Source organism: Hibiscus syriacus, unplaced genomic scaffold (assembly GCF_006381635.1).
Source record: "Hibiscus syriacus cultivar Baekdansim isolate YM2019G1 unplaced genomic scaffold, ASM638163v2 tig00009942_pilon, whole genome shotgun sequence".
NCBI classification, from domain to species: domain Eukaryota; kingdom Viridiplantae; phylum Streptophyta; class Magnoliopsida; order Malvales; family Malvaceae; genus Hibiscus; species Hibiscus syriacus.
The window spans coordinates 325,954-339,899 of record NW_024062205.1 but is presented as its reverse complement, the minus strand read 5'-3'; the positions used below and the strand labels follow the sequence as shown (position 1 = coordinate 339,899).

General features: G+C 31.6%; 2 protein-coding genes across 2 annotated transcripts; both read right to left on the bottom strand.

Moving 5' to 3' along the window:
• Positions 1 to 7,309: 7,309 nt before the first annotated feature.
• LOC120203376 (auxin-responsive protein SAUR50-like) lies at positions 7,310 to 7,879 on the bottom strand. Its single transcript, XM_039203682.1, has one exon. It carries the CDS (start codon positions 7,791 to 7,793, stop codon positions 7,323 to 7,325), a length of 471 nt encoding a protein of 156 aa, XP_039059613.1. The 5' UTR covers positions 7,794 to 7,879; the 3' UTR covers positions 7,310 to 7,322.
• A 3,868-nt stretch (positions 7,880 to 11,747) lies between these two features.
• LOC120203375 lies at positions 11,748 to 13,481 on the bottom strand. Its single transcript, XM_039203681.1, has 3 exons — positions 13,336 to 13,481; positions 13,095 to 13,160; positions 11,748 to 12,030 (listed from the first exon to the last, which is right to left on the bottom strand). Exons 1-3 carry the CDS (start codon positions 13,381 to 13,383, stop codon positions 11,983 to 11,985), a joined length of 162 nt encoding a protein of 53 aa, XP_039059612.1. The 5' UTR covers positions 13,384 to 13,481; the 3' UTR covers positions 11,748 to 11,982.
• Positions 13,482 to 13,946: the final 465 nt, after the last annotated feature.

Below are 13,946 nucleotides of genomic sequence, written 5' to 3'. Positions count from 1 at the left end.
CTTTTTGATTTTGGAAATTTGATATGTTTGTTGTTGGGGACGAAACTGCTCATACGTGATGAAGAGTTCTGGCCATCTAAACGTGACACGACTCCTATGTGATGAGGAGATCTGGTCGGTGGATGACACGGTTCCTACGCGATGAGGATGGTTAGTTATCTAGGGGTGACACAACTCCTACGTGATGAGGAGGTATGGTTGGTGGATGACACGGTTCCTATGTAATGAGGATGATAGATCATCTTTAGGGATGATAACATGATTCCTAAGTGATGAGGAAGGCTTGTTATCTAAGAGTGACGCGACTCCTACGTGATGAGGAGGTCTGGTCGGTGGATAACACGATTCCTACGCGATGAGGATAGCTGGTCATCTTTAGGGATTTATTTCAAGAGAAATTATCTTAAGAGAGATAAAACTTATTTCGAGGGAAACAACTTCAATGCTTGTGTTTCAAGCGAAATTGTCTCAAGATAGATAAAATTCGTTTCAAGTGAAACTGTAACATCCTCAATACCGAGTTAATGACTAAATTGTAAAATTTTAGAATCTGGTGATTAAAGTAAAATAGTTCAATAGTTCAATGATTTATTTGAAAATATTTCCTGAAAGTTGTTAGTAATTATCAAAGGAATTAAAGGGTAAAATGGTAATTTGACAAGAAAGATATTTTTTCCCTTTATATGAATGAATCACGTGGGGGAAAGAGAATTATCTTCTTCTTCTCCACCGTGAACCAAGGGAGAAAAGGTGAGTTTTCTGATTACTTGATTGTTTGTTGATTTTAAGTATGGATTTTGATCCTTAGGTAATACTTAAGCTTAAGGAAAACTTAAGTTGTCTTAAAATCAAACGATGAAGAAGTTATGAAAGATTAAAGGGAATGAGTTTTTAAGTGAATTTCTGGAAAAGAGTTGATAAGTTCAATTTGAAACTAAATTTGACTTGTCATCTACTTAATTAAGAGATATGAAGTGATAGAATTGAATTTAGTGTATATTGAAAATTGGGAATGATTATTGATTTTTATATGGAGAATAGGATTTTGAGGTTTGAGATGTGATAAATGAGTATAAATGGGTTTAAGAATATGTATGTGAGTAAAGAACATGAAAGGCGATGAAACATGAAGAATTTCAGCTAAGAAGAGTGAATTTTCGGGTTTAAACAGTAAATTCTGGGCTGAGATTAAGTTGACAGATTATGCAGGGGGTACTGATACCCTAAGGAGGGCATCGATGCCCTGAAATTTCGAATGCAATATGGGTATCGATACCCAAGTTGTGTATCGATACCCTAGCTATGGAGGTACCGATACTACCCTAAGATAAAGTGAAATTAAGCTTTCTTTTAGTCTAAGAAATGAAGGATCGAATCATAATAATTGAAATACTGATATGGATATTATATGTATGATTGTATAGATATCAAGCACAAGCACGTTCAGGAACAACCGCAAAGATAAGATCGATTCAAAGAGAGAAAAATCATAGAGGTGGAGTTGGTAATTAAGTGAGGCTAAGGTGAGTGCAAATTTAATTGTACTTATGTTATTGAACATACATTGGCTTGCGATGAGCCAGTGACGGAGTTACTATGGTAAGAATTGACTCCTAAACTGTTATTTGATTTGTGATTTTTATGTGTGCATGAGTACATGAAAATGGGTATATGTTATTATATATATGAAATTATAATATAAGATATGTGACGAGATATGTGTAATACATGAAAAAGTGATATAAGTTGTGTAATAAACTATGTGAATTGATATAAATAATTAGGAGAATAAATGGAAAGGTAAGATAAAATAAGTAGTATTTACTTATAAGGTAATAGGAGATTATATGAACATATAGTATTGATAGGGCACATAAGACTGCATGTCTATTTTTTAATGTAATAACAATGATATATGTGATATATGGGAAACATATGAGAACAAAAGATGACATGATTTGTATGATGTATGAATTCATGAGTAAATGCATGTGTGAATATGATTTGTATGCATTATATGTCATGTGAACATAAGAGGAAAGAGCGTGAATTATATGATATGAGATATATCTGAAAAGGTACATGTAATATAAGAATTGACATGAACTACGTGAAAAGAAACTACATGATTACAAGTATATGTGAACGAAGCTATGAGCTTATATGAATATGCGAAATGATAAATAATAATGCCCATGTTATATGATACGAGTGCTATAGGTATAGTTTGCATGCCAAGAGTCGAGGGTTTCAAAGGTCCTTCGGGACAACTCATAGGTTCTTCGGAACATATTCACAGGTCCTTTGGGATAAAATTTCATATGCCACTCAGTGGGACTTATACGAGTTGTGGTGACAGCATAAGTGCACAACCTCAATGTACTCGAATATCTTAAGTTCTCAATAATGTACATGGGCCTATAAAAGATATCAAAAGTCTTTGCATTATTATATGATATTATATCTGTTTATTTATTTATGATATATGTGTTATATGATCTACAGAAATGATAAGTACAAAAGTATATGATAAATTGGTTAGTGATAATGATAGTATATGTGCATGTATGTATTTTGTTATATGAAATGTTCTATGATTCTATTATATGTTTATTATGCCTCACTAAGTCAACGACTTAGCGTGTGATTGTTTCACACGTAGGTTTCGAGAAGAGGAAGATTGATAAAAGTTATGCAAGACAGATCAGTTCCTCATTTCCAAAGAACATATCAGAAAAGAATTGAATAGTATGTATTTTGTAATACTGATGGTAGTTGGCATGTAAATAAAGGTTTGAATTCGATATGTTCTAATTGGTTTTGTAAAACCATCTGATCGAGTTTTGTAATGTTTTAAACGTATATATGTAAATGGTAATCTTTATGGTGGTGAAAATTTAATTTTTATGAGTTTTATATAAGTGGACCGAATTTACTGTAGTAAGGGTATCGGTACACTGTAGCAGGGTATCGATACTTCTGTAGCATTCGATACTGTTCATGGTACTGTACATTACTGTTCACAATATTGTATATTACTGTCCATAGTACTGTTCATACCGTATAGTACTATTCATAAAAATGTTTCTTTCCTTAAATTTGTTATAACGAACATAATTCAACAATATATTATTGTATTTTCTTAATATAAGTCAAAATGCTCTGTGAATTTGTAAGAAAATTGTTTTAAAAAGTCAACGTGACACTTTGGACTCGTATCCGGGTCAGGTACGGGTTGGGGTGTGACATTTAATGGTATCATAGCTACAGTTTAGCCGATTCTAGGCTTAAAACAAAGTCAAAAGTGTTTTAAAAAGTATACATGCCAACACAAAGTGAAAAATTTTCTGATCTGATAGTGTAAGGAGTGTATTGTCTTGTAAATAGAGTTAAATTGTTATGTTATATTATAGGTATGATCATTAGAGCTTCCAAAGTGAAGCACAAGGTGATAGATTGAATGTAATAACAATTCACCTGCCCTGGCCAAGCAGGGAGAAGAGCGAATACCTCTGAGAGTGCCTGTATAAGATTAGAGAATGTTTCATGATGTTGAAAGATATTTTGATGTGTTTTAAATTTTATATTTCTTAAACTCATAGAATGAATGTATCGAAATAGTAAAGAGCACCCGAGCTCAAGAGTGAATTTGGGGAAGGTTATGTTGTTACAGATCTTTGGATAAATGATATGAAGATAATGTTAGAAGGTTTTCATTTCTCCAAAGTGAAGAAGTTAAATTGAGTAGTTTCGTTACTATGTGGGCAAGCTAGAGTACGATGGACAAATGTCACCATGAGAATGTTAAAAGATTAAGTGATGTGGTTATTGTTTGTAGAAGAGTTCAAGAATAAGTACATCGATGATTAGTTTATAAGGAAAATGAAGCTAGAATATACGAGCTTGTAGCAAGGGAATTACACGTGCATGTGTATGAATGTAAGTTTAATAAGTTAAGCAGATTTGTTGTTGAGTTGATTCCGTTTAAGAATTATATATGTGATTGGTTGATTAGGGCTTGCACCTTAAATTAAAGAGTGTTACTGGTTTTGAATTTGTTCTCATTTCAAGAAATGGTTAATCGCGTTAAAGCTCTAGAGAAATCTCAGAATGAAAGGTTTGGAGAACAAAAATCTCAGATGCTTAAGAGAATTAGTGCTTCATAGAGTTAAGCATCATCACAGAAAGGTAGAGATTTTGGTTTTCAACTTTAAACCAGATATGAATTAGTTGTATTCTACACTAGAGAATCAGATCATATGAGAGTCAGACAGACTCAAGTAGTAGGGTCTGATATTGGAAGATTAAACAAGGAGTTAATTGATAATAATTCAGGGTTAAAGACAACCTTTGTGAATTAGGTTAAAAGCTCCGTTAGAAGTTATGTAAATTGAAGCACAAAAAGTATTTTAAATGGATTAGATGAGTATTGAAATCTGGTAATTGTTGAAACAAGTGGAGAAAATACAAGTATAAGAATGATAAAGAATAAGGTTTTGTGCAAGTAAAGTTGACTATCAAAGTCATGAAAATATGATAAGGAGTGATAGTTAAGGATAAATATATGTGATATAAAAGAGCATGTGAATATGAAGGACATGATATGATTTAGTTTTGTATAAGGCAATGCTGATTATAAAAAGGATAAATGGATAACGAAATGAAAGGGATAGTATTGTGTATAAGCAAAAGTGTGGATATGATATTGAATATGATAAGAGTTTAAATTTTGGATGGAAAAAGTTAGTGTTGGCTAACAAGATTATGAGATGAAAAATGTATTGGAATTATAAAATTTTAAGATATTGTCAGGTTAAGATAATCGAATATGAAGTATTGTTCATACCGTATAGTACTATTCATAAAAATGTTTCTTTCCTTAAATTTGTTATAACGAATATAATTCAACAATATATTATTGTATTTTCTTAATATAAGTCAAAATGCTCTGTGAATTTGTAAGAACATTGTTTTAAAAAGTCAATGTGACACTTCAGACTCGTATCCGGGTCGGGTATGGGTTGGGGGTGTGACAAAAACAATCTCAAAGATTGGTGTTTCAAGAGAAACTGTCTCAAGAGAGACAAAATTCGTTTCAAGGGAAACATACTCAAAGATTGGTGTTTCATGAGAAACTGTCTCAAGGGAGACAAAATTTGTTTCAAGGGAAACAATCTTAAAGTTTAGTGTTTCATGAGAAACTGTCTCAAGGGAGATAAAATTTGTTTCAAGACAAACAAACTCAAATATTATAAATTTTGTTTCCAGTAAAACAAATTCAGAATTTGTGCTTTAAAGAAAAAATGTCTCAAGTGAGACGAAATTTATTTTGAAAGAAACAATCTCAAGTGAGATTAATTTTGTTTCAAGTAAAACAACTTTGAAATTTGTGTTCTGAGGGGAAATGTCTCAAGTGAGATAAATTTGTTTTAAGAGAAAAATGTCTCAAGCGAGACAGCATTTGTTTTTAAGAAAAAGTGTCTCGGGGAGACGACACTTTGTTTCGAGAGAAACATCATCAAATGAGACAGACAATCTGCTTGTTCCTGCATGCTGAGGAAATGCCTTCAGAAGATTTGATTATTCACTTCAGGATGGTGAATCTGTTTCTTCAAGTTAGAGACATATGGTCATTTTCGAACATTGATTTCCTGAAGGGTTAAAATGATGCATTTATGACTGACTATCTTGGATGTTATGATGGATGCCAAGATGAAGTTTATTTTATGTGTTTGATTTGATGAATTATTGAATTTGTCCTCAAGAGAGGAGAAAAATGTTTTTAATACACATGATGATGAATGTTTGATGCCAAGATGCAAACTTCAATCACGAACTTTTGAGATACATTCGTTGAATTCCAAGATATGCCTCCAGATAGATTATTTTGTTTGAAAATGCTTTTCTTCTTTTTTATTTTCAAAATTTTGAAGAATATCAAAAATAATTTTAAAAAAATATCGCTTCCTTCTAAATTTCACAATTGATACAAATCGTAAAACATGAGTTCATTGGATGTCAAAAGAATCAACTGCTCTTTTAATCTTTGATAGTTGTAAATCTTTGACAAGTATCAAGATCGACATGTTGGTTTTAAGGTTAGTTACCTACATTTTGAGTTTCATTTTATCTATTTGTCCTTGGTCATTGTGGCATGTCCCTCTTTTTGGTTTGGCATTTTGATCGGAGGTGGACAAAATGACACAACTAGCATAGCCAATTGTTAGACTCTTTAGAACACTTTTGTTTTAGTTCTCTGAAATCTTCCATTTGTTCAAGCTTCGTAGGTTCCTTTAGCCAAGGCAGTGCAGAAATATCGGTCTAAAAATGAGATTTCTGAGTGCTCGTGTGAATTCGACTATAACATGTGTTCCTCAACTCCCTTAGTCCATATTCACTGAAACTCCTTATTTAGTAAATTCGATTTAATTTGTCATTGTTTGGCTAGCTGAATTCAGCTTTATTGTACATATATAATTTATAATTGCCTTTGTTCGGCTTGCTGAAGGATTCATGTCGTCATAAAATCTTCGACTTGACAACCACAGTAGAGCAAATATCGAATTGCCAAGTACCCAACCAATGTTTTATCTTTTTGGGGGAAATTTGGAATAATTTTTTAGAATTGTTTTCTAAAAAAATTTAAAATGAGAATTCTTGAACCAAATTTATAGGCGAATTATTAAAACTGGTTTAATTTTTGCAATCTACTTTCCAACATATTATCTCAGAAATAAAAATAAAAACTCTGTGTATTTGAAAGACGTATTTAAGCAGAGGTCCTCTCTATTCGTCAAAATGCATAATATGAACAGCTTCTATACAACTTTAGCTTTTATATCATTGGAATAAGACTGAATCTACCCCAAAAAAAACATAATATAAAGAACACAAACAATTTTACCTTTTAAAAAAGATTATGCCGTTATAGTGCACATACTTTTAAAAAACAATTATGATATTACAAATTAATAATTTATATCTATTTGAATAGAGAAAATAAAGTTGAATATATTTTAGCATATCATTTAATTTAATTTTTTTTAAAATAATATAAATGTAATAATATTGCAATAAAAAAATCCAATAAATTACAATACTTTCTTGACAATATATATATATGAAATTCCTAGGATTAGTAAAATCAAAGTCACTGGATTTACAAGACAGTTAATATTATGCTTGAGCTTTTCCACTTGGGATGACTCGGTAAAAACAATCCCTCTTTGCCATCTCCATAAAAAAAAACCCCTTAAAAATTACCCACTAAACACTCAAATAAAACAATGATTAGCTGTGCTTTATTACGCTTGCTTTAGCTGTCAGTAGACTGATTTATCGGCGGCCCCATGAAGCAACGGTCGGGATTCACTGAAAACCCCGAGTTTGTTCTTCATGCCGACGTGGCAGTATCTCTGTAGAACCTCGAATTTGGAGAAACGGCCCGAGGTTGACGATGAGTCGGGTCCGGATACGACTCGGAGAATCTCCTCGAAGAACGACTCGTCGCATGGAATCGTTAACGGTCCGTCGTTGTTGAAACCGTACTCCTCTTCCGTTTGTACGAGGAGGTTTCTGAACATGGGGTGGTTAAGGTACGTCGCGCGTACGATAAATCTCCTCATACTGACGCCCACGACGACCGCCACGTGTCCGGATGGAACATCGGACGGCGCGCGTTCGTTATTACCGTTGTTTCTGTCGGCTGTTATCCGGGCATTCCTTCGCCACTGCTTGAGCATTTGTCGGATCCTGACGATCTGACGAATTTTCTGGCACTTACCCTGATACATTTCCCCCCCCCCCAGAAAGTGAAAGAAAATGGAGCAAGAAAAAAAGAGAATATTTTCCGAGAAAAAGAGTGAACTCCAGTCGTAGAAGATTGTTTCCCCTTCGCTTTAGAGTTCGAGGAGGGAGGTATTATAAGGTCAAGGATTAGTGGAAGTACCCTTGTAATTGGAGATAATTACGAGATTGTCTCAGTTGTTTCCATAGGTGTCATAGCCATGTGATACTATAGTAAGCGATTGAGATTTTAGCTAACTTTAATTATTATATTCATTAAAATCATTATTTTAATTATTAAAGTGTCCATTACTGGTAAGATTATAATAAAATTACATCAAAACCATTTTAGACCCTAAAATGTAAGGGACCATGGGACTGAGCTTTTTAAGTAAAAGAAATTTAAATTTTGATGTTGAAATTGACCGTTACCCTACATGAATTCGATGGATAAAATTAAAGCGGCATATCAACATATTATTTATCAAATTAATTTTAATTAATGCATTGTTTTTTTTAAATAATAATAATAATAATAATAATAGGCATCAATCAAACAGATTCGTTCAATTAATCAAAGAGTGCACACCGTGATTACCTCATTTTAATAACTTTATTAGCTATTTAATTATGGTATAGATTTATGATATATATATATATATATATATATATTTTGAAGGCTAATGCACAAAAATATAACAAAAAGTGAAATAAATTACAATCGTTTATCAATATTTAGTAGGGAGTCTTAAACAGTGATAAATTTCGTAGTATAATCAAATAAATACTATTGAGATATGAAGATGCAACATTAAATATAACCTTGAGGGAAAAAAATATCTGTTACATAAACAAATGAAGATTAATATGCGAAAATAACACTTTCATACGAAAACTGACGAAAATAATATAACAGATTAAAATAAAATAAAAAGAAAAGAAAAATTAACGGTTGATGTTGTCGTAGACGATGAAAAAATATATATATAAAAAATAGAGAACGCTAAAGAAAAAATAGAGAGAACATGACTAGGCTTTACCCATAAAAAAATAATTTGTACTTAAATAAATAATTATTTGATAATGAATACTCAATCACCCTGCTATAGTTGTTGGTGTTCGAATCGATGATCTCTAGAAACAATAACTATTTTTTTATCATTGAGGAAAGTTGATTCGCTTGTAGTTAAACAAATAATTAATATTAGATGCAAATAAAAATATTATAAAAACAAAAACTTGCCACAATAAAATTAAAAAAACAACTTATTAAAAAGAGTAGAATAATTTAGGATTTGTTTAACATTTTAACCCTAGTTACGCTTATTCTTTTTTTTTACATAAAGTTGGGTCATGGGTGATTCCCCCAATCTAGAGTTAGGACATACCGAAGACCCAATTGTGATTTACATAGGAATTTACAGATTGCCCACCAAGAGTGATGGTGATATAATTTAAACTTGACCTTAACAAACTCAAATTCTTGAATCCTAACCACTTGTAGCAACACTCATTGACATGCTTATTCCCTTTATGACATTTTGTTGATAGTTATAATGATATACTATGATTAGATTAAATTATATTCCGTTTTATCTTTGAAAAAGGCAAAACCCTAATTTCAAAAATCCTAAAATCCTCATTCACTAACCTCCACTTCTGCATGCGTTACCTCCACTACGTCCTAACATATATATATTCCAAACAAGGCACAACATGCAAACCAACTTTTATCATTGTTCATCACCAGTGCTCAATATATGTAGATTAGAAACTCATTTACATGATATAAAACGTTTTAAGTTTTACATATAATTAAAACCATTTGACGAGTAAAAATAGATGTTTTTTAAGTTTTACATGTATTTAAAATCATTTGATGAGTGAAAATAGACGGTTGATATTATCTCATTGTTTTTCTTTTTGCATTAAAAAGAAGACAGATGTGCTACACCCTATGGCTATGACCCACACTACTCGACTACTCTGGTCTTAAGTCTATAATCACTAATTTAACGATCCTAAATACGTGCAAAACTAAAAAAACCCTTTTAGTTTTACATAATTTTAAGATCATTGGACTTAGGTAAATCAAAAACTAAGATTAACTCGTTGTTTTTTTCCAATGAATATCTTATCATATTTTACTGTTTATCTTAGCCTTTTAACCCCTGTATATTACAGTGATGAGGCCGTTTCGTGTTTCGTTTTCTACTCTGCCATGATATCTTGTCCCCCTCGGTATCTTTTGGTTTAAGGCGGTAAACCCTTGATTAAAATAACAGATAATGCAAGATTTAGGGAATATATGCTGGGACCTGTCTTATTTCTAACTGATTGGCTGCGTTAATTTTGGATCTATATTTGTACCTGTATAGTTTAGAGACATTATTTTCATTATATTAAAATCATTTGGCATGGATGAGTGGGGGTGGCGTTTGTTGTAGGGTGTAGCCAAGGCAACCTCCAATTTTATATAGATCTCAAACAAGTTGAATCTGTTCAGGTTGTCCTTGGAACACATTTAAACACCCCCAACAAAAACCTGAAACCAAAGATCTTACAAGGTTAACATCAAAGCCAGTTTTGCAGATTTTGTCATGTTTCATCTAATAGGATCAACTTACACTGATTTTGTCATGTTTTATCAATTAGGATCTTGGGATCCTAACCCATCATCTCTGGTCTCTTTCGCTATTTTTTTTTGTTCTACTCATCTAACAATTTTAAATCTGCGTAATAAAAACTTTAGTTTTACATTGTACAATTAGATCTCATCCTATATGTGTAAAGATTTTTGGAATAGTTTTATACATGAATAAATTAACAAAACCCACTTGCCGTTGAAAATAAGCAAATTTGGTAGCGATTAAGTAAAGCTAAAGCTCCATTACATTGAGTAAAGAGAGCATATAAAGACTTGGTCAGAACCATTTTTTTTCAATCTCAATCATTTTATATTATAACACTCATATATATATATATATATATGTATGTATATTATATCATACCAACGATATAGATGAAATAGAATAATATAAAAATGTATATTTTGAAATCTTAATTGCTAAATGCTTCAATAAGGATTTTGCCTTTTAGGGTTTACTCAAAGTAGGGCTTAAACTTTTAAAATGATTTAATAAGAATTTGATTTTTTTTGTATCTATTCTAATAAGGGATTAACCTTTCAGAGGCATCAAACAAGAGCTTAACATTTTTACAATTGCCCAAATAAAAGCCTAGCATTTTAAAATGTTTTTAATTCGGGACCCTCATTTGAGCGGATTAGAAAATGTTAGATACTTGTCTAAGCGAACTCAAAAACGTTAAGCTCAATAATTTGACTTTTCAAAAAGTTATACCGTTATTTGAACATAATTGAAAATGTTAGACCCTTATTCGGCCACATTGAAAGGTTAAACCCTTACATATAAGTAGCATCTAAAAGGTTATGTCCTCATTTGAGTATATAGTCAATTTTATTCAAGGAATGGTTATAGGTAAGATAGTAAATGATATTTTTCATCTATAAAACTAAGAAACAATATCATAATAATAGTTATTTTAATTTAATAGAACATCTTATTATAAAAAAAAAAGAATTGTTTCAATAATTTTCTAATCATCGAACTCACTGGTTAAGTGTTCAAAGTTACTGCCCAAGTGTTCAAGCTCTCCCCTTTCATGTTTGAGTTCAAGCCCTCTCAAAGGTACGTTTAAATTTCTTCAATTTCAGTAAATAATTATTTTTATTGATGTGTCTTTATATCATGTCAGCACTTTAGCTCTGATTTTTGTAATATTTTAATCAATTAGTTACTAATAATAAATATCTTTAAATTAAATTTGATTAAATAAGTTAATATTTGATTAAATTAAATTTGATTAAATAGGTTAATTTTGATCTGTTAAAATTCAAGTTTAAGTGAGAGCAGGAAAACTACGCTTATAACACATTTTGGGGAACCAAAAAGTGACAGCATTATTACAATGAGCTAATCAGCAAATAATCATCAAACATGTTGCCCATTAACAAAATCACCAGACATGCAAGGTGTCGACGCCGACCAGAAATTAATACTTCCAAGGGAGATAAGAATGTCACGGTCCATGAAAACATTACCATTGATATGCTTTATTCCTACACCAAGCTCGGTTCACTCGAGCAAACCAGCTACCAACAAAATCACCCCTGCATCAGTGGTGAGCCTTTGCTTCATCTTTCCTTTGAGACTTTGCCTTAGCCTGCAGGTAAAGGTAAAAGCGATAAGCACATCTCTAAAACAAAGGCAGCATGTTATTGTCAAAATATCTCAGAAAACAGGAAGCCACTGTTAGTGAAACATGTTATCATGTCTTTACACATTCAGTTGATCTCATACCCTTTACCCATCGATGGGTTTGGATATGTAAAAGCACAATTCCATTAACTATCAATATATTTCCTAAAGTGAAATGTTCAAAATGAGATATGGCATCTTATATATCTAAGGAAATGTGTAATACCCTTCGTGAAACATGTCATCAAGTCTTACACATTGAGTTGATCTCATACCGTTTACTGATCGAAGGGCTTGGATATATAAAAGCACAAATCAATACCTATCAACATACTTCCTAAAGTGAAATGTTGAAACTGAGATATGGCATCTTATGTATCCAAGGAAATGTGTAATACTGTTCGTGAAACATGTTATCAAGTCTTACACTCAGTATTAAGCATTGAGTAGATCTCATACCCTTTACGAATCAATGGGCTTGGATATGTAAGACACAAATCAATACCTATCAATATATTTCCTAAAGTAAAATGTCCAACTGAGATACAGCATCTTATGTATCCAAGGAAATGCATTGAAATGAAATCAAGTTACCAAAACCATATCTTTCAGATGCATTAGATGATAGATTATGTACATTCCTAAGATCATAATTTCAAACAGTTAGTGCAGGAAACCCCAAATTGTTCCCAAAACAACAAGAGCCAGAAGGGTTTATCATCTAAACAACTATTTCGGATTATCTTGATCAAATTGAAATGCAAAATTGTCGTTCTAATAATCTAGAAACATCAAACAAATGAAAACAAAGACCACCACAACAATGACTCTTAGCAGCAGCTACCAACACCCTTTCTACCATATGGAAAAAAAACTGATTAAAATTAAAAATTCCCATCAAAATACAAATCCAATCGGTAAGAGCGTTATAGTCATTCCCATATATAAAAAAATTACAAGCATACAAACAGAAAAACGAAATTGAAGAAAATAAAATAAATCGAAAATAAAAGCAGTAAATCAAAATACCTTGAGGTACTTGAGCTTAATGCTGCCATAAACGAGTCCAAAAGAGAAAGCAGATGCACGAGCCACCTATTACAGAAATAATCGCAATATTATTCAATTTTAAAAAATAGGCAATTAACGATTTTTTTCCTGGGAAAGAAGGCAACCGGGATCTATTATATGCGTACGAGTGTATATATTTATTTATTTTTCATTTTTCTGCATTTGATCTAACCGAAAAAAAAAAGATAAAATAAATTACAAGAGCGAGAGTGCTGGTGCCGGAGTAAGGTCCAGGTGGAGGCGCCATCGATTTGCTTCGTTTGAGAAATTGGGCGACCGAGTTTCAGATCAGAAGAAATCTTGCCCTAGAAATTTCGTCAGTTTCTCGCTAGTTGGGAGGGGATTTAAGCAAGCGTGAGAACTTATCCAAAACGACAACGTTCCGGGATGTTCTTCTGGCCCAATAAATTTAAAAAAATTTCCTTTTACGTTCCTGTAAGGTCGGAATAAACTGAGAGTACGTTTGGTTCACTGAAAATATTTTACGAAAAATGAAATCTAAAAAATGTTTTATAGAAATGTAAAATATTTTTCAGAAAATATTTTTCAGTGTTTGGATGTTACATTGTAAAATGTTTTATACTATTTAGGTAATTTTTTTGAAAATGTTTTCAGAATTTTAATGAATAAGTTGTATATATTGAATATGTTTTATTATTTTTTATTTTTTAAAGGTTCATTTTTATATATAATTATATTTTATAAAAATATGTATTTTAGATAATATTAATAATTGATTAAAAATATATTATAAAAGTTTATAAATCCTTAGAATGTTTAATTAATAGTACACCAAATTAAAACAGCAAT